The sequence below is a fragment of the Lagenorhynchus albirostris genome, chromosome 17 (assembly GCF_949774975.1).
Source record: "Lagenorhynchus albirostris chromosome 17, mLagAlb1.1, whole genome shotgun sequence".
In the NCBI taxonomy this organism is placed as follows: Eukaryota; Metazoa; Chordata; class Mammalia; order Artiodactyla; family Delphinidae; genus Lagenorhynchus; species Lagenorhynchus albirostris.
Window position 1 is genome coordinate 32480975 of NC_083111.1, and position 22013 is coordinate 32502987.

Here is a 22013-nt window from a genome sequence, read left to right on the forward strand (position 1 = left end):
CACCTAATCTTCACAAAAAAATCCACAAGGCATAAACTATTATCCTCATTTTACAGGTGGAAAAACTGAAGTATGAGAGATAAAATGACTAGCCTAAGAAGTACATGGTGGAGCTGGAACTTAAACCCCACAGAAATCATTCTATTAACCATTATGTTATATAATTCCACCTAATGTACAAAACTAAAATACAATAGTTTTAATATTTAAATGTGAAAAATAAAATCTAGAGAGAATAAAAGAAATTGGAAGGTAATATATTTGTGATTTCAGGGTAAGAGATGAAACAGATCTTTGAAAAATAAAGAAGCATACATTGTATGAAGCAAAAGTGATGAATTTAACTATATTAAAATTATAAATTTATTAATATAAAAAATCTGATTTAAAAGAATAGGCAGAAGAGCTGAATAGACTTTTTTCCAAAGAAAACATACAGATGGCCAACAGGCACATGAAAAGATGCTCAACATCACTAGCCATCAGGGAAATGCAAATCAAAACAACGAGAGATCACCTCACACATGTCAGAATGGCTATCATAAAAAAGAACAAAACTAACAAGCCTTGGCGAGGATGTGGAGAAAAGGGAACCCTGGTACACTGTTGGTGGGAATGTTAACTGATGTAGCCACTAGAGGGGTGGGATAGGGAGGGTGGGAGGCAGACACAAGAGGAAGAAGATATGGGGACATATGTATGTGTATAGCTGACTCACTTTGTTATAAAGCAGATACTAACACACCTTTGTAAAGCAACTATACTCCAATAAAGATGTTAATAAAAACAAAAACAGAACAACCATATAATCCAGTAATTCCACTCCTGGGTATATATCTGAAGAAAACAGAAACACTGATTTGAAAAGATGCATGCACCCACATCCAGTGTTTATAACAGCATTCTTTACAATAGCCAAGATATGGAAGCAACCTAAGTGTCCATCAACAGATGAATGAACAAAGAATACGTGCCATATGTACACAATGGAACACTGCTCAGCCATAAAAAATGATTAAATTGTGCCATTTACAACAATATAGATGGACCTGGAGGGTATTATGCTTAGTGAAATAAGTCAGACAAAGACAAATACTGTAATGATATCACTTATAAGTAGAATCTAAAAAATAAGACGAATGAATACAACAAAACAGAAAGAGATTCACAGATATAGAAAACAATTTAGTGGTTACCAGTGGGGAGAGGGAAGCAAGAGGGGCAAGATACATACTGGGAATTAGGAAGTGCAGACAACTATGTATAAAATAAATGAGATACAAGGATATATTGTAGGGCATGGGGAATATAGCCAATATTTTATAGTAACTTTCAATGGAGCATAATCTATAAAAATATTGAATCACCATGTTGTACACCTGAAATTAACATAATATTGTAAATCAATTATACTTTAATAAAAAATTAGAATTTTATGTACAATAAAGGATACCAAAGTCAGACTGAAAAACAGTTGATGGGTAGAAGACATATACATTATCTAAAACCCAATAAAGGACTCAACATCTGAATACAAAAACTTCTACATCTCTAAAGACACACAATACTCAATAGAAAAATGAGCGAAGTCATGATAGGCAATTCACAGAATGGAAAACATGAATAGCAAGAAAGTATATGAAGACCTAACTTTTCTAGAATCAGGGCAATGCAGAATTAAAACACCTTACTTCATATGAATCCACACATGCCAAATTTCCAGAAGTTAAAATGCAAATTATGCTGTGGAGCAACTATGCCTGCGCACCACAACTACTGAGCCTGCGCTCTAGAGCCTGGGAGCCACAGCTACTGAGCCCGCGCGCCTAGAGCCTGTGCTCCGCAACAAGAGAAGCCACTGCAATGAGAAGCCTGCGCACCACAACGAAGAGTAGACCCCGCTCGCTGCAACTAGAGAGAGCCTGAGTGTAGCAACGAAGACCCAATGCAGCCAAAAATTAATTAATTAATTTTTAAAAATGCAGATTAACAGCGTGTGGTGACAAAGGATATGGCAAGAGAGAAATTCCAAGTATTGCTGGTGAGGGGAAAATGGTACAGCTATTCTGGGGAGGAATCTGTGAAATAAGGCATATATATGACTTCTACCTCAGCCATTCCACAGCTGCACTGTTACTCTGCACTGTTACTCAAAGGGACATGTGGAAAGAGTGTATTAATGCCTATGGTGGACATAAAGTGTTGAAAATAGCCTAAGTATGTATCACCAGGGTAATGGATAAGCAAAATATGGTATTAACATATGGTGGAATATTAGACAGTGGCCAGAAGCAATAATTTCTATGGAGCAACACAGACAAATTTTAAAACAATAATTTTGTGTAGAAAAAATAAAAGAATAGGATGTGATTTTTAGTCGATACTACTTTTGCAAAAATTAGAAAATACAAAACAATTCGGTATTTCAAATAGATACACATGTTTAAAATAACTATGAAAGGTGAGTTGGGAAATTATTTATTAAATGGCCCAAATGGTGCTATATAGGGGAAAATAAAGGAAATAAATCTGGCAGAGGAACGTCGGGGCCAAAACCAATCTTAAAAGTATTAGAAAATAGAGTGACCATACACACTGATGATAGAGTGACATGAACTGAGGCATATGGTCCCTTTTGAGTAAATGCCTTAAATACAAACTAAAAAAATAATGTCATTAGATTTACAAGCACTATAAAAATATTTAGCAGTATTGCAATAGATAGTAGAAATATATAATCTTTCAACTTAAATAAAAACAAGACTGATGAAATATCATCTTTGTTCCCATGTCATCCATGCTAAGGAAGAAATAATAAATCAGCTTTTAAGATAGAATTTTTTACAATGAGAGATAAAAAACAAACAAAAAGAAACTCTAACTGTTTATCCCATGAAGGGAGAAAAAAACAATTTGAAAAGTCAGAGTAGAACTCTCTGAGGACAATATTTAACATCAATTTGTGTAAAACAGAATTTTAAGAAGCTGGTTTTGAATTGTTTATAGAGTTTCTAATTAGCATGCTGAGGAAATACAGGCTCCATCTTAATCCAGAAGCAAATAAAAAGTTCTGACTCTTACAATTCTAGGCTCTAGAGTAGGTGCGTGCTGGTGTGCTGGTGTGTATGTGTGTGTGTGTGCACATTTGCTGTGTCTTTTCAATAAACGCAAGAGTACGTAAGGGTGTATGTTACTACATTGTAACAATTCTTGAGCAAGTCTAAATGAAGGTCAGTAGCAAACAAGTAGATGCCGCTTGGGTGGCCCCCCAAACTCTCAGGTAATGAGCAGATCTGGCTTGGCAATCATGTTCTGCTTTTAGACATAATGATTTTTATGTTCTTGTTAGCACTGAAAGACTAACTTGAATATTCTGCAACTGATGAAATGGACAACAGAGCAGTAACCTAGAGTTTACAAGTATTTGGGGCAGTAAAACTTTAGTTCTAGATTTAACTTGGATTTTAGTCCTAATTTAACTTGGATTTTCTACAACGCATTTTTTTCCTATAAACTGGAGGTATATACCACCATAATCCTTAAAAACCTGTGACTTTGGGCTTCAGGGGTCTAAGCCTTCTCTCTAAGTGACTGAAAGGTACAACTGGATATTAGACCTGTCTAAAAATTGTCCTCATATACAAGGGTTCAGCTTGATTTTTGGATAGCTGTCATTAAAAAAAAAAAAAAAATGTGCAAAGAGCTAATGGCTTTTGCTACAAGACAAAACCATTTCTCCTGGACATGCAGTAATAGGAGGCAATGCCATGTGTTGGAAGCATGCACATATTTTATGATAGATATTAATCTGGAGGTTAACAGCTAGGTGCTCTGGTTGAAGTAGTTTATTTCAAACATACATATAATGTTAACCCACTTTGTAACAAAGCCTTCAACATTTCATATGCAAATTCGTTTTTCTTTCTAGTTTAAGCCCAAGGAAATCCCTATAAGTCTTGTCTCCAAAGAGTAAATATAAAGAATTCATAAGATTAAAGAGTTCTTATCAATTGTATAAAAAACTAGAAATGTACTAACTAGACAAAAATGTAGACGTCTAAGAGAACGTCCAACAAATAGAAAAGTAGAGGACTGCACTGAGATTGCAATCCTGAGAAAAATACATTATTCCTAAATGAAAAAGTAAAAGGAGATAGTATAAATTAAAGCCAGAAGAAAAATTTAAAATCTACAAAAATACGAGTCAATACAAAGTTAAAAACCCATGAATTTTACTATATACCCAAAGGCTTCACAAAAGATCTCATGAATATCACAAATTAAAATAAAACAAACAAAAGCCAGAAATATTGTTTTCCCCAAATTGTACTACTACCTGCTTATTGCTTCAGTGGTAAGAAGAAAAATTATCTTCAAATAGTTAAATTGTATGCCTACTTATATTTTAACTCTTAGGTGGATCTTGTTATATAATATATATGATCTTTAAAGAAAACTTGTTGATTGTTTATTTTGGCATCTCTTAGGAAATTCCTATTTAATTAGATAAATCTCCTTAGATAACTCTTAAATAAAAATAGATGCAAATACAGTATGTTTCATATCATTCATTTTAGACCTCTAAGAGTTGGAAAAGCTCAACCTGGAGAAGAAACTAGTTTTATTGAGGGAAGAAACTACTTTCCAGTTTAGAAGAGGAGGGATTATCCCATTTCTGTAGAGGAAGCAATCAGGAAGATACAAAAAGAATGATCCTTGCCTAGTGCTAAGGCCAGAACTACTGTGCATATTGTACCCGATCTTGTAAAAACAGCCACTGTGCTGGCACTCACAGGCCCGGGTCATGGTGTGTTCAACAATAAAACTTTGTTCCAAAGGATGGAACTCCTTCGGGCCAAAAAGCTTTCACCTGCATTATTCCATTAACCTCACTGTTTTGTTATGGGAAATGTGTTTATTTTTTGAAATGACATTGAAATGTATCCTTAAAAGAACACTTTAGGTCTCAACAAGATTCTCTTCTCTTTCAGCCAACACATTACCTTTTAGAAATCAACAGTCTACTTCTTTCTTTAAATCATCACATTTCAAAGCTGTAGCAGCTAATAAATGTTAATGTAAGTTTTCCAAAACTGCAATCTCCCTAAATTTCTATGCTGTCTTCTTTATCTTGTCTTTTCAAGGTAAAGGTATCTTTCCAGTTTTCTTAGCATTATCAGGATTATGGATTTTGTTCATTGTTAAAGTTCGTTATTTATGGACATAAGTTAATGTAAATGCAAAAATATCTCGTATTATTCACAAGCTGGCTGACTTAAATCACTCGCTCTTAAAACAACTTTACTGCTCTCCAATCTGTTCAAATGCACGGAAATATAAATTCAGGATGATGTGGCTTTTCTGCAATGCTTTCTTTTCAGGCTGCAGTCTACATGACAGCGTTATATTTTATCCTTGCTGCTGTTGTTGTTCAATCTATAAAATCTCTCTTGAAGACCCCCAAAACAGCTTGTAATTTACTTTTACTTTTGGTGACTCACTGTTTTCAAATTGCCATCTCTGACCATATCCCCCTTCCAGGGAAATTTATGCAGACTTTTTTTTTTTTTCTTCTACATACTGATTTACGCTAACCTGAACAATTTACCACTTCTACATCCATGTAGTAGCTCAAATAAAATGAGTTCCTGTGTTAATCCCACAGTAAACCTCGGTAATTCTCACATCACAGGAGTTGTAAACGTTTGTTAACAGAAAAAGAATGTTTTTCCCAAAACAGCTACATAACTCTTAAGACTACTCAAATTCCTAAATAATCCTTTTTACAAGACTCCCGCCAACTTTATTTTGATACATTAAACATGTGAAGCCTATTTTAAAAGGTATTTAACAGTGACTTCATCAAAACAGCTTCCTAGTTGTTCTCATAATGTCTTTTTTCTAAAGTTTTCAAAGTGTTTTTAAGCCAACTTGAATAGTGATGAATGTGAGCCGCTATCAAAACGCTTAAGAAGCATTCTGCCAAACAGGATGGGCAAAAATGTTCTAGATCTGCTCAATCTGACATTAGAGGTCATGCAACTTGAAAAATGAAATAACTATTTCCAACACTCATTGAGCCCTTCATTTTAAAAAATAACTTCAGGGCTATTTCCACACTCTACATTTAATAATACAATTTTTTACAAAGGATGCTAGGCTCGGTGAAATCAGAAACTGATCTGCCACTTAAAGCTGGTGAGTCTATTCTTAATGGGCCTCTGGTAGATTTGGGATACTGACGATAGCAGTTTCATTTAAGAACTTCACTAGTAAAAAGAATGACATCCGAAAAGGACTGCTGGGGAAGACAGGGAAGAGAAGACCGGAGTCTCCTGAGAAGAAAAAGAGAAACGATTTAAATAAAGTCGCTAGGGAGGAAGGAGGTGGTGAGAGGCGTAGACAGAAGAGCGAGAAAGAAGATTTAACGAGGCAGTGAAATGGAGCGCAGAGGAAGGCAGAAGCTAATGGGGAAACAAATGGGAAAGGTAGTGTTTTCAAACAGGCATGCACCAGGAAGGGACGAGTTACGGCCTGGAGTAGCCCCAGTGCTTTCAGGTGAAAGAGGTGCTCGCAGAGAACAGGGACAAGCAGTTTACTTCCAGGCTTTGGAGCAAACTAAAATTTCCTGCCCCGAGCCTCTCCCAGCCTCGGCCGAGCGCGGAGGCGGCGGCTGGGTTAGGGGCGTAGCCAGGAGCCAGGCCCGGCGTCCCGCTCCTCTGGGCTCCTCTGGGCTCCGCGGCCGAGGGAAAGAGGCGAGGATTAAGCGGGGAGAGGTCCCGGCCGCAGCTCGGTGGCACCCCGAAAACGGTCCGGGGCTTCGCGAGCCGTTCCCCCTGCGGCGGGGCGCCCAGCGGCCTTACCTGGGGCGAGGGAGGGAGGCGAGGTCTAGGACGTCCACTCGCGCCCGCCGCAGAACCCCTCTGCTGCACTCAGCCCAGGCTTCCAACGGAGGCGCGACCCTGGCTCAGCCGCCGCTTCCCCCTCGGGGTCTTGGCCACCGCCTCCGCCGCCTCCGGGGCTGTTTACACCGTTGGGCCCCGCACGCCGCCGCCGCCGCCTTCTCTCCACCCTAGCGCCGTTGCCGATTCGGCCGCCGCCACCTCCTCCGCCGCAGCCTCGTCTCTCTGGAGCATGTTCCAGCCACCGAACCCTGAGAAACAAGAGACTCCAGCCGCGCCGGCAGGAAACTCCCCCGCAACTGCTAGGGGGACGAATTGGTCAGAACACCGGCGGCTTTTCCGCCATTGAGCAGCAGCCGCTCCGCTCCTTCTGCCTATGCAGACTCTTAACCCATAATTGCTTTACTCTTTACCTCTATTTCTGGGTTCTTAAATTAACTCTTACATCAGTGTTCTTCATTACTCAAATTATTTTTTCTTAGGAACTTTTCTTGGAAGTAAGTTCATGCTATTTTTGACAAGAAAACATTTGACTTCTGAAAGAATTCTTACGGAAATGGGTTTATATCCCAAATGCACCACCAAAAATCTTTGTGACCTTGCATAAACGTCCCTTACCATTTCAGGTGCTATCTTTGCTTGACTCCAAAGGGAACTGATTAAAACTATGAGCATCTAGCTGTTATGCACTTTTGTCTCAGTTTGGTCAATGAAACTCTCAAAAATCCATCAGATTTTCATTATTTTTATCATTAGCCTGTTTGTGTAAAATAAGTTACCATTTGTGGAGCCAGTGTTCTCCTTTATTCCGGCATCCAATCATTGTAAATATTTCTCATGGACACATTCTTAGAAGGCCTATGAATAACCTGGCCTCTTACTGATTCTCCCTTTTGGAGTCTTACTAGCCAGACTTCCCCAATAACTTTCAGAGAGAGTTTTCCCCCTTTCCGGGTCTTCTTTTTGACTTCTATACGCCATAGAACTTTCAAAAGTCATCACACCAATACTAATATTACCACATACCCTCCAAAAAGCTCCAAGCTGTTTATGCCTATTCATTAAGTTAATACTTTATCAAAACTTGTCCAATTGAGTAGTTTTAGCACAGATATTTTACACAGTTTAGCACAGACATGCTCTGTTTAAGGCTGACAGATCCATTAGGAATTAACTTTCTGGTACATTTTCCCTCTGACATTTTCCTCACAACTGCGTTTCCTCATAACTGAGCCATCAGTTATCTCTTGCCTATAGAAAGGCAGATAAGAGAAAAGAAAGCTAAGTGAGAAAAGATATGTAAATAGACTAGCACAATATTGGACACATAATAAGTATTCAATAAATGATAGCAAGTATTCTTACCCTTATCCTCACATTAGTTTATATGTATTAAAAACTGATTACTGGACTCAACTCTTACTTCCATTTCTCATTAGATCCTCACAGAAACCTTGGAGGAAGCGAGGTTTTATCCCCATTTTACAGGTTGGGAGACTGCAGCCTAGAGGGCTTAAGTACCTTAACTGAAGTCATATAGTCAAGAAATAAGCCTATATTTGTCACAATCACTTGCCCATGCTTTGACGTGACACCACCACCCATCATTTACCCAGCTTCACCAAGGTACTACTAATTTTTTTACTCTTATTCTCCTCTCTTTGCTTCATACTGCCATTGTCACCAACCCAGTCAAATTCACTTTTAATTTTCCAATGTTAGTGAAGGGAGTAGAAGGTGGAAATTGAGGTTAAAGGAGGAAACTTTAATGTTACTCAAGGATGACTTCATCTTAACTTCCAGCCTTCGTCTACCCATTCTCTGCTCCAGTCACACGCAGAGTATTTGCTATCTCTTCCGTAAGTCTTGACTTTTCTTATCTTTATGCCACTTTTCTTTTCTCCATTTGCAATGAATCTCCCTTTCCCTTGGTTCTTCACCATTTCTTACTCCATACTCTCCATTAAAATTCAAATCTACCTTTAAAGTCCAACTCATATACCAGTTCTGTCCTGCAGTCTCCTGGATCTGCCAAGTCAGAACTAACCACTTGCTCCTCCGTGCTCCTGCAATGGCAATGATGTTAGAAGGGCGAGTGATTTTACAGCTCGCTCACCACCTGTGGGAAATATGTCCTATTTGCCCTTCCACATCCTTTCTCCACCCAACTCTATATGGATGGCTTGCATGGCCTATCTTAGTAAGTGTCCTTGCTCTGGCTTCCGTTTGGCTCACCAATGAAGAGTACCAATAGAAGATTGTAGGGAACGAAGGAGGGGAGTGAAGTTAGGGTATTAATTCTTGCCAAATTGCTGGGAGTTGGCTGCATCCCCCAACTAACATATAGTGCTTCTCTGTGGGGCGTCACAGCATCTTTGGGAAGGACTTTCTCTCCAGCAAGGCTTCCTTTCTCTTTCATCTCCTATAAAGTAACCACACTTTTACTGAACCCAGGGCACTACACTATCTCTTGATTCTCTACATTGGGCTCAATTTATCCTTATTGATGTACCCCTGATTTCCTGCTGAGACCGTGTCTGATGAACTTTGTAATATGCTCTTCTAAGCTGTTAATTTTACAAACCATATTATTACACTTATTAGAAGAATGTCTTCAGGATGTGTCAGTAAGCTCTGATTGATGATAATCATAAACAGCTAGAATTTATGGAACATAAAGTATGCTTTGGTTACTCTCTTGAGTACACTGTGTGCATTATTCTAATTAATTAAAATCACTATTAGCTAAGCAAGGCACACAGATGCTAAGAGGTTCCCAGAAGTAACTTGCTCATGGTCACTCCAGTGTCTCAGTAGTTTAGGACTCAGATCTGTCCAAAGCCTAAACCTTAAGTTCTAGGTCTAAGCAGTGGCTCTCAAACTTGAGTATGCATCAGCATCACCAAGAGAGCTTGCTGAAACAGGTAGTGGGCCCCACCCCCAGAGTGTCCGAGTCTGTAGGTCTGGAGCAGGGCCCAAGACTTTCATTTCTAAAAATTCCTACGTGCAGCTGATGTGCTGGTCTGGATACCAGACTTTGAGAACCACTAGTCCAGGCATTTTAGGTCCAGAATTTCAGGTGTTAGAATAATTTTCTGGTGATAAATGTCCAAAAAAAAAAAACAGCACTGCATTTTTCTGTTTGTAAGGAGGTAATAAATTCAATCTTAAAGAGTCGATAATGGAACTAAGTATCTAAGAAAGAAGAGTTATTCTCCAGGAAGATGGGAGGAGATGGACATTCTAAGGACAGGAATGCCCTTTCAGGAAACTTGCAAAGGGAACAGAAAAATAACATAGTAAGATTCTGCTATCCAGTGTTCACAGAACATGAGTGGGATACTCTTGACTGTAAAATGGGAAGCCAACTTTTGCTCACCATGTACATACCTTATTCAGTACAAATGTTTATTAAGAATCTCCAAAAGCTACACACTAGGCATCAGGGCTACACTGATAGAGCAGATAAAGTGCCTGGCCTCACGGAGCTTGTGTTTCAGAGAATGTACATCAGCTAGATAGACTGAATGATGGATACTATATTGGGTTCACACTTCGTCTCAAGAAAAAAATATATCCATAGGCGTGATCCAGGAGTCAAATGGCAAAAGACCTAGCCTCAAAGTGAGTGTTAATTTCATTAAATGGTAGGTAAAAATTATTTTATATACTGAGATAGGCTCTGCTTAAAAGACACAATATTCCTCCAAACGTATTATACAAGCCAGCTTATAAACCTGTGACTTTTTCTAGGAGAAATGTTGCCTTCTTTCCCAAGAAGGGAGCAGTAGGGGTCAGGGTGGAAATAGTTTCATCATCAGAGGCACAGTCTCACTACTACTGCTCAGCTCCAATTCGCAACCTTCTGAATGGTTTCCAGACTAAATAATTTAGCAAAGTGATGAAGAAAAAATGGCCCATTAATCTTACGATGCGTGTTATAACTTAATTCTGGGTTTAGCATAGGAAAAACATTATTTGCATTGATTATAAATATGCTTTATGGCTGCATATATTATTCACTGTGAACATTCTAAAATTATTAGCTGGGTTGACATGATGAACTGCACAGGAGTACTTCTAGATGGCATCTCAATGTCATCTGTTACTCACATCATATAGGTCTAGGAATCAATATGTATTTTACTCAATATAAGATCTTATTCCAAACACCAAAATATGCCTGTTTTTATTCGATGGTTATCATCATGAAACTACCAGCTAAACATCATTTAGAAAATTCAAAGCAAGTAAATTACTGTATTAACTGTCCAACTATGATTATGACTTTCCTCCACTTATAGCTGAACCTAATATAATGATCTGGTCAGTCTGACTAGGAGGATTTATTCATTAATTTACTCAAATGTTCTGAGGTATATTTTGAAGGACTTAAATTATGGTCTGGTTTGTAGGATCCAACAGTAAAAGTGCAGGTTTATCTCCTACAAGTTCTGTGACCTTGCCCAAGTGACTTAGCATCTCTGAGCCTCACTTTCCTAATCTGTAAAACAGAAACAATAATAGAACCCAAGTTGTAAAGCTGAAGGAAAAAAAGTAATATGGTAATGTATTTTGGCACAAAAGAGCAGTTACGCTGATGGTCATTATTTGTGAATAATGTTGCTAAGATTATTGAAAACCTGTTGTGTGTTAGGTGCTGTTCAAGGACTAGAATTTTAAGACTGTTCTTCACCTTTATCCCAGTTTTACCTGCAAAGTTCTGCCATGCACTGGAAAAACATACTGGTATTTCTAGGGAAGGGGACCACTCAGGTGACATTTTTGTTTCACCAGGTAGATAAAGTATACAAAGGTTATAGTGTATCTTTTCAGTCCTTTGGACGCCTAGTTACCTTTCACTAGAATGATTCTAGTAGATCCTGATAGATACCTGAGACAAGGTCAGGTCAGTGATGTTGGTACCTTTTCTGGCTTAAGAGCATAGGGCAGAAACACAGGAAGAGAGGTCTTCCTTTTCCACTCCTGTTACTAAGAACCCTCTGGAATAATGACAATCTGAAACAGATCACTACATTGTTGCATGTTGTAGAATCAAAGCAGTGTACAAAGCAAAGAGCACTGGCCTCCATTATACTTGCATTTCACTCGAGATTCACTTTTCTAGACCGTGGAGAAAGCAGATGTTCCAACACTTTCCAGGTACTGGAATATTACAAGCTGGCAATCTCCACCACTGCATGTTTGATCACACTATTCCCTGCAAATGGAATGCTGTTCCATCAAGGTCAGATTGACCAGTGCAAATACCTGATTTTATAGTACGGTCAGAACCAAATTTAACTTACTGAAATTCTGCCCAGCTCAGGGTCTACCTTCTCTGTGAAACCTCCTGTGAGATCCCAAGTTACAAACAACTCTATCTTCTTCAGAAGACACTGTATACTATATAAATAATAATTTACATAAAAATATATGTATATGTGTGTGTATTTCTTTGTTACATTAAGTTACAGCTCCTGTGGTTTCTCTTCTTAACTAAACTGGACCCCCTTATCATCACAGTGGCCATGTACATCATTGTATCCTCCAAAAAATCCAGATAATAATATCATGGATTCAGTATATAGTTGTTTAATAGAAAACAATTAACTAACCACTGCAGAATACTAGTGTCTCTCAAGGTGTGTTCAGTGGATCATAAATCCTATGAGACAGTCCATGAAGGAAAAGATTTCAAATAAATTTGGGATCTGTTGTCCACTACATCTCCTTATCAGAGACTCATAATTCACAAGACTCGTAAAAAGCTCTGTAGCAAAGAAACTGTTGACTTAGTTTGACCCAGTATTTCTCTTACAAGAGTATCAGTTCTGGAGGTCAAGGACATTTTCCACCTCTAATACAACATCTCTACTGCCTAGTAGAGTGCCTGGCACTTAGTAGACACCTAATAAATATTTGAATAAGTTTCAACATACATTCCCCTTTTAAGCTATAGAAGAAAAACGCAGTATATAGTAGATTTTGATTTACTTGGGGAGAATAATAATATGAATAGATAAGTTTACACAAATCATTTTGAAGTATATATATTTGACAATACTTTTTTCCACAAATCTACACAATGGCACATTTAGTGGTGATAGTAAACAAACTACATTTGCTTCGGAAAACTTGCTAAGAAGGATGGCTACTAAAAACTACAACTTGAACTCAAAACAATTGATTTAGTTCATTGGTCCCCACTCCTTAGCAGTTTTAATATAGAAGAAAATAGACGCATCTATTTCTTTTCTGCCATAATATGACATCATATAAGGAATGCTATTTTATTAGCTAGAAATAAGATTTGCTTTTGTTATTTTAGTACATTTGATCACATAAGAATAATTCTAGATTTTTCCCCTCCTGTGACTCTCATAGCATCCCCATCTAAAATAGACTTTGGAGATTTAGATCAAATGTCATATCAATTGTCCTAGACTGCTTACTATGTGCTTTCACTATAGATTTTAATGTCAATAGAGAAAGGAGAAGGAAAAGTCAGAGGGAAATGAAACAGGTGTATGCAACACCCCTGTCTACTACCGACATTTCTCAGAATTCTGGGGGAAGTTGCATCTATAAGTGGAAAGTTTTTCACCATGGAACTCACGGTGGTTGAACTTCTCATGAAGAATTTTTTTTTCACTACTGAAGAAAAATATGTTTGATTTTACCATAACTGAAAAGTTCTCCCATTTCTACTTCTGAGGTTTGCCCTCAAGACTACTGTTTACCTAATGGAAGTGACTCCTATGCATGGAGGAAAAAGTGCACCATTTGAAGGAAAAGCTAAAGGAGTGATATATTCAGGTAGCTCCTCATTCCACCAATGAAAACGTACACATAGATTTTCCACTTTACACCTCATTTTCCCCCTTATTTTCATGATTTTGAAATGAATATGTAGGGTCTGATGAGTTTGTCAATAGTCTATAATTATTAGTGTTATTAAAATAGAATACAAATGATAAGCCATATGTAAAAATGCTGTGTGAATAAACTGCTATACCCCAAATAATACAAATGAGTGAATGGCAGTAAATGCTAAGAGGGATTAACAACATAAAGGATATTAAAAAAATGATGACCGTATTTCATATTTATGTGTCTTTTTCTCTCTCACTTTTTTTTTTATTGCGGTACGCGGGCCTCTCACTGTTGTGGCCTCTCCCGTTGCGGAGCACAGGCTCCGGACGCGCAAGCTCAGTGGCCATGACTCACGGGCCCAGCCGCTCCGCGGCATGTGGGATCTTCCCGGACCGGGGCACAAACCCGCGTCCCCTGCATCGGCAGGCAGAACACTCAACCACTGCGCCACCAGGGAAGCCCTTCTCTCTCACTCTTACTCAATTCCTAAATAACTAAGAGAATATGCTCACAAATGGTAAGCATGTTTTGGATGTTCGATGTGTGTTTGTGGGAAAGAACAAAAAAAAACCTGCCTCAGTTAGGTCAAATATCATACAAGAGATGAATGAGATTAGAGTTGGGATTGGGATTTGTGTTAGTTACTCAATAGCTAACCAATCACAGATATGACAGTGTAGTGCAATATGCAAATATACTTTTAAACAACTTCTCTTAAGTTATCTACTGTCTGTAAAGACAATCACACTCAACTGCTCTGCACTTAACCCCAGAGCTTCTGAGTTAGAATCTGTTAGAAATAGGTACACGTTTCATTGCTTTGGCAACATTTACATGGCTCTGCATCAGGCAATACAACAGCTAAGATCACACTCTGGGAATTCAGGAAAGGCTAGTGTCCAGTTCTGGTCGTTCTACCACCCAACTGTGATCTAGGGTAAATTCCTGATAAAAAAAAAAAAAGAAAAACCCTGAAGATTCTGAAACAGTATTTCCTACTTCACAGGGTCGTCATGGGGATAAAAGGTCAGTAGGATAAAGTGCCTCTCACCCAGGAAACACTGATAAATGCTACTGATGCTACCATCATCATCATCATGACCGATCACGAACATATTGCCACGTGGAAATTCAACATTCCCTGGGCCATTCACAACTCTCCTTTAAAGGACTCATATTCTATGTGGGGTCTTAACACCTTCAAATAACAGAAAATACAAGTCTTTACGCCTTTTTTTCTGTAGCTAATTTTGGCATCTTTCACCTCTGTCCACTTAAGTGTTGGTTTAGCACATTCTTGTCACACAAAGAAGCTACTTCCCAAAGAGAGGAACAATGTGTCAAGTGACAAAGACATTGAGTGAAGTCTTTCACATCCTAGATTGCCCACGGTACAGCTCAGCTGGTCTCTGGGTTGGAAGGCCTGGGTCTACTTTGCTCGTCTTTTACAGGGGAAGGGACATGGTCCTTAGCATGTGGTCTGTGAAACAGAGGCAGCTGCGGGTAGAATTATAACACAAGCAGAACTGGCTTCAATTCTTCCTTCTTAGGTCTTTTTCTTCTTGTTCAGCTGTTCAAGGAACTTGCCTGCCCTCTGTCCCTGCCAGGACGATGTTACGTCTGCCTGGATAAGTAGGTCACCATTGTATATCAGGAAAGGTCTTATTTGTAATCATCAGGAACCAGATACGGCTAATTTGAGCAGAAAGGAAACTTTTGGAAGTTTATGGTTAGGCCTCAGTAACTAGAAGCAGACGAAACAACCAAAAGCCAAGGCTATGCTATTGCAATTATAGGATCAGGCCAAAGTGATGTTATAAGTCCTAGCTGGCCTTCCTACCAAGCAGGAACAGGAAACAGGAGGTTGACCCAGCACTGCTGGCCTTGCTTCTTTACATCATTTATTTGTAATTCAAAATCCAAGAGAGGGGTGCAGTTGGCCAACCCGAGGTCGCCCGACTGTTTTCCATCTGTAAGGGAGACTGAGCATGTGAGTAAACAGTGTATCTGACATGTTCAGCTTGTATAATGAGAGGAAGGCTCTGTTTCTCACCAAGACCCACAAAGTGGAAAACGCCCCAGAGAAAGGAATTTCAGATCAGATGCTTGGAAAGTTAAAAACAACAACAAACAAATGCAGATGTGGAATTAAAGATATGGAGTCATTAAGAACCTATATGTGGAGTGATTCAGACCTGAGTTCACATCTGGAGCAAGCTACTCAATCTTGCTGAGCTTCAATTTTCTTTAAAGGAAACAACGTGGAAGATGATATCCACATGTAACTTGTGGTACACATGAAGGAGGGTAGTACAGTATATGATGCCTGGCACATCCTATGCATTTTCTAAAACTACTAGTAGTACTATTATTATTGTTACTTATTATACAATTTACTGTAGAAATTAACAGGGAGAGTATTAATAAATGTTAATACAGTGCTAAGTGTCACATTTATGATCTCAACTAATTATTTGTTGATTCAACAAACATTCCACATATCAGAAAATACCCTGTTAGTGTGTATATATATATATATATATATATTTTACAGAAGAAAAGAAACCCTGAGGCTTAGAAAGTGTAAACAATGTACCAAAAGTCACTCATTTAAGAGGTAATGGAATATTATTCAGCCTTAAAAAAATGAAGGAGATCCTTTCATTTTGTGACAATATAGATGAAACAGGAGTGCATTATGCTGATGAAATAAGCCAGACAGGATAAATGCAAATGATATCATTTATATATGGAATCTAAAAAGAAAAAAAGCCACACTCATAGAAATAGAGTAGAAGACTGGTTGCCAGGGGCTGGGGTGTGGGTGGGGAAAAGAGGGGAAGACTGGTAAAAGGGTACAAACTTTCAGCTGCAGGATGAATAAGGTCTGAGGATCTACTGTATAACATATTTACTACATCAATAATACTGTATTGTATAACTAACATTTTCTGAGAGAATAGAACTTAAGTGTTCTCACCAAAAAAAGAAAAAAAGGAAAAAGGTGTCATGAGCTGTTAGATGGATTAATTAACGTGATGGGAAGGATCCTTTTACAACGCATATGTATATCAAATCATCATGATATACTCTTTGACTATCTTACAATTTTGTCAATTATATCTCAATAAAACAGAAAAAAAAAGAGGTAATAAAGATGAGACTCCAATCCAGGATTATCCAGCTCAAAAAACTACACTGTTAACCATTACAATATAGTATCCATCCATATGTTGTAACTGTAAAATGCTTAACACAAAGGAAATGTGAAATAAATGGTACTTATTCTAACTCTAATGCTTACTAGATATTAGTTATGTGGTATGCTTTACTTCTAACTACAAGGGTATAAGGTGCAAATTCTTGCTACAGAACATAAAAGCCCCTGTGGTACCCTGTAGGATAAACACAGTACCTGTAAATCTCTCATCTCTCAACCCAGAGTCTCCTCAAGTTGGAGGTCTTTACCCCATTTATAATGTGGGAATAATGCCTTTCCCACATTTGCACTGGGCATGAAAATTCATACTTCCAGGTGTATACTGAACCTCCACTTAGCTCCTCGTCACCTTGGAATCACCAGACCAAAGATCATTTATTCCATTAATATAAATGATATAGGGATAGAAGTACAGAATATACAGAGAGTGTTGGAGGAATCCAAACAACAAGTCCTCCACTCCCAAAACAAATTTTAGAGTTCCAAATGTAAAGAGCAATGTTTGGAAATAAAACTAAAAATGAAACTAACATCTACAATTAGCCAAGTATTTATTATGGGCCAGGCTACTTACTAGGCACTTGATAAACATTACAGCTCATCTTCCTGCAGTCCTTCAAAGCATATAATATTGTTTCTATTTCATAGAGAAGAAAATTGTATCTAAGCAGGTTAGTGATTAGCCCAAGACCACAGGGCTAGGCTGTAAGAAAAGAAGGCCAAAATGGTGATGGATGTTATAACTAGAAGATTATGGCTAATCAAATAAAAATATTCAAAACGGTCCTAATGTATTATTAGGATTTCTTTAGAATAACTTGGGTGCCTTAGTGAATACAGTAGTGGTAGGCACTACAGTCTCTTTAATTTGCTAATCATACAAATCTACTTTAATATTCTTGGTGACAAGGAGCTAACTACTGATAAGACAGCTTCTTCAGTTTGGGGGCTACTCCAGGGTGAAATGCCGGAACGTCTTACTGCCTGCAATGTTACCTAGTTCTACCAGGGGGAATAAAGCAGAACAAGTAGCCACTGTTCTTGACAAATGGATACAGTTTCAGTTTTTCAAACTATGAGTGTCAGATTCATTCATTGTATCAGATAGATCTGTCAAATGGCTTTGCCCATTTACTAATGGATGGCACACTGCAGACACACGTTGGGTCAAAGGACTCAATGTCACCTCATTGATACTGTCATCAATATAATTTGTATTGGCATTTTGTCTCACCCTGACTTTAAGGACTCTGTGGGGAGATCCAGGTCTCCAGACCATGGACTGATCACCTCTGCTTGACACAGTATTCTCTGCTCATTTCCAGAGGGGACCAAGGATGAGCTCTTGTACTTCTGAGTCTATTCACCCTACCTGGCAACACATACTAGCTGGGCTGATTGGATCAAGCAGGAACCCCGGAGTTTAAATTTCCAGCTGTATTGGAGGAAACAGAGGCTATGCCCCAATCCCATAACCCCTCACTTCTTACTGCTAGCCTATCCTAGGCTGTTCTTGCTGATAGGAGTACTTCATGGTAAAAATTAATTTTGCTTACCTGATGGCAGTCACACAACCTCAAATGCCATTTTTATAAATAAGGCAACCACCAATGGAGTGTGATTTAGGGTTTTTTCTTCTGTAGACCCTGCCTACCCTATAAAATCTCCCATTACTGCATCATGGAGACTATAATCCCTTTCCGAGGGAATAGATTCTTTCCAACCATAAGATGAAATAAGAACCTACATTTCCATACTGCCCAAAAGGAAATAAATTGATTACAAAATGCAGGAGAATGACTGATTTTCCACATTTGTTGTGTTCATTAAAGGGTTTTTGAATAGACTTGACAATATTAAAGAAGTTCAACACACACAAAATAAAAATTAATAAATGAAGAGAAAAAAATTGCATTTACAACAAACAAAATAAATACATTGATATATAAAAGGTTGTTATACATCGATGAAAAATGGATGTCATAAAGTCACAAACTAAAAAGTATTAACAGCCAATAAAGATATGAAAATATGTTCAACCTTGCTATTATTAAGCAAAGAAATACAAATAAAATAATTCAGGTGTCATATTTTACTGACTAGAATGACAAAGTTTTAAAAAACTTGATAATACTGGTATTGATATTGATAATACTGGTACTGATGAGTGTGTGTAAGAAACCACATTGGATGTTAAATTCTTGGTAGAAATAAAAAGCACGGTAACCTTTCTGGAAGACAATATGTCAGTATGTACCAGAACTGACAACCAGCCATTCAAGTTCTAGAAGTCCATTCTAAGGAAATAAACAAATGCTCAAAGACATATGAACAAGGATGCTTGTCTCATTGTTTAGCAAAGCAAAACAGGAATAATCTAAATGTTGAACAGTAGGGACTGGTTAAATAAATAATAGAATGCTGTTCAACCATTAAAAATGATGCTGCAGATTTTTATTAGGTGATGAGTAATCATACTTATATTACTAAATAAAAATGTTATAGAACTGTTTTGTAGTTTGATATAATAATTAAAGGTATTTTATACTTGCATTGTATTTATATGCACCCCGTCACAAAAAAGTTTCAAAAGATACCCTCAAAAATGTTACAGAGATGATTTATCAGAAATGGGATTTTGAGTTATTTTTCCTTTTTTCTTTAAATCCTTTCAATTTTGGAGTTTCTGCAATGAGCCTGTATTATTTTTACAATTAAAAATATTTAAATTTACAACAAAAGGATCTAAATTCCTCCAGTTTTCCATTTATTTTCCACCCTGGCTCAGGGTATTTGTGTAAAAAAAAAAAAATCAGCTTATTTTCTCTTTGTATCAATCTAAATTTACTTTTCATAAGTTAACATTTTAGTCTGGCAAAAGTTTCACACAGGAAAATTGTTAAGGTCTGAGTATTCTATTACCTTTAAAAGCACTGGAAACTTTGAAATTATTTCTTTCAGAATTTTCATATAATACTGAAAGGTGGGGGGGGAGGTAGCAAAATGAAGGGAAATAGATAGTAGTAGTCAACTTCAATTAAGAAAAAGCAACAAGAGGCAGTTTGTACTCTTGATATGGCAGAAGCCCCATGTGTCAACTCATGCTAAAAAATGTATATATACACACACATACATATGTTTGTGTCTATTATATGTATATGTAACACACACACATAATTAATCCACAGCCTTAGGCTAAGCACTCATTGTGGCAGAAACAAGGAGCTGTTGACTACACTTTAATTAGCTCCTCCAGCCTGTAGAGGCATCACTAGGACCAAGATAGGAACAACATTCTCCATCTCCACTTGCATCTGGGTATGCTTCTATCCCAAAGAATGTGACCAGAGGTGACCTAAAGAGTTTATGTCTGAAGGATAACGAGTTGATAATTGTAGCTTGCAGCTTCCTCTCTCCTTTCCTTTTTAGGACAAACGTAGAGCCCCTTGATGAAGGTGGTGGGTCCCTGAATAACTGAGCAGAAAACTGACCCTCAGACCACCAAAGTCCATACTACACTCCTGAGTGAGTGAGAAATGAACTGTCCATGTGTTGCTCCACTGAGGTTTAAGGTATATTACTTAGTGTTTAACTAACGCATTTTTTCTTTAAACCTCAGTTGCCCTCTCTGTAAAATAAAGTCTTTGAAAAGGATCCACTGTAAGTTTTTTCCACTGCTTATGTTTTTATCTTAGTTTTTAATTCTCAGAAACATTGCGCGCATTTTACCTTTTAAGTTAGTAAGTCTACTTTTTTTCCCACGAAGACGGGTTCTTCAAGTTATGGAGAAATCATAGCAGACTGTTGCTTCAGTTTAAGATACGCATTCACATATGAGATGAGAAGGGTGAGGACCAAGAGAAACGCCTTTGACAGAGGGGAGTGAGAGCATACTGAAGAATGTTTAGTAATAAAGAATTCAGATGGGAGAAACGGATGGGTTACATCTAACAGATTTGTTCAAAGGAATTCTGGAAAGGCAAATATGTGAAAATGTATAGCAAAGACATGAAATGCCTTTTGTTCCCTACATGGATTTCATTTGAAAGACGTGCATATTGCAAATACATGTACCATAACACTTCTCTGTCCACTTCTAGAATTTCCTAAAGCCTGACAGAACATCTGCAGAGAGAGGATGTCATTCCAAGATAATCGACTGCAAGTGACTAAATTAAGATAAAAATGTCCTTAACCTTGAACAGTTTTTAAAGAGATTTTAGAAGAAAGGAGCCCTCCAGGGGGTTGTATAACTATATAATTGTACCCTTTCTAAAAGGCTATTTACAGATACATAATGTTTCCCCTCCATTCTTTAAAGTAAAATATAGGATTAAAAAAAATAGTTTGGGGGTAATATTTGTTTGGGACAGCAGGCACTGCTAATCAGTACCACTCTCTCCTTATTCCTTACTATCAGAGCCCTGGTTTAGGAGACCCCATTATCCTTAAGGCTAAGGTGGCCAGTTTAAAATCCGAGCTGATGAGATCTAAGTGCAAGTCTGCTGACCATCTGTGGTAAAAAGTTTGCTCTCTGAGTTAGACACTGCCTTTTTTTTCTTACTTAATTTCTTTTCTTTCCTTTTCTTTCTTCCTGCCCAAATTGTTGGAACACTATTGGAGATTCTGGGGTCACTATGAAGCTATGTGGACGTGCTAGAGATGTGGAAGCTGGAAGAGCGAAGCAACCCAGTCCCCTGGTGATGCCCTTCAGCAGCTGGACTAACGCTAGAGGGACTATCTCCAAACTTCCTGCCACCCGTGGAAAGTAAGGTAAATCACTCATTCACTTTCCGTTACCTACTAACTGATCCAGAACTCTAACCCCAGGGTTCTAGAACCCTTCTCAGTATCCCATAGTCATACTCATGTTCCGGACTCCTGATCATCAGACTTGCTTATAGCAGATGTATGGGGAGGGCGGGCTCTTCTGGAAGCCCTCATACTTCCTCCCCTACCCCCACCACACACAAATAATGATCTTTATGTCCACTCATCCTTCTATCTACACTCAG

At 38.0% G+C, this 22013-nt stretch overlaps 1 protein-coding gene across 1 annotated transcript in view; it reads left to right on the plus strand.

The window, feature by feature from the left end:
• The window catches only part of LOC132507802 (centrosomal protein of 78 kDa-like), a 106219-nt gene extending 85678 nt beyond the window's left edge, over positions 1-20541 (plus strand). The window contains exon 2 of the mRNA XM_060127438.1: positions 20428-20541. Within this exon, the coding sequence (XP_059983421.1) occupies positions 20428-20438 (11 nt within the window). The 3' untranslated portion in view covers positions 20439-20541. The remainder of the gene's footprint in view (positions 1-20427) is intronic.
• The last annotated feature ends 1472 nt before the right edge of the window (positions 20542-22013 follow it).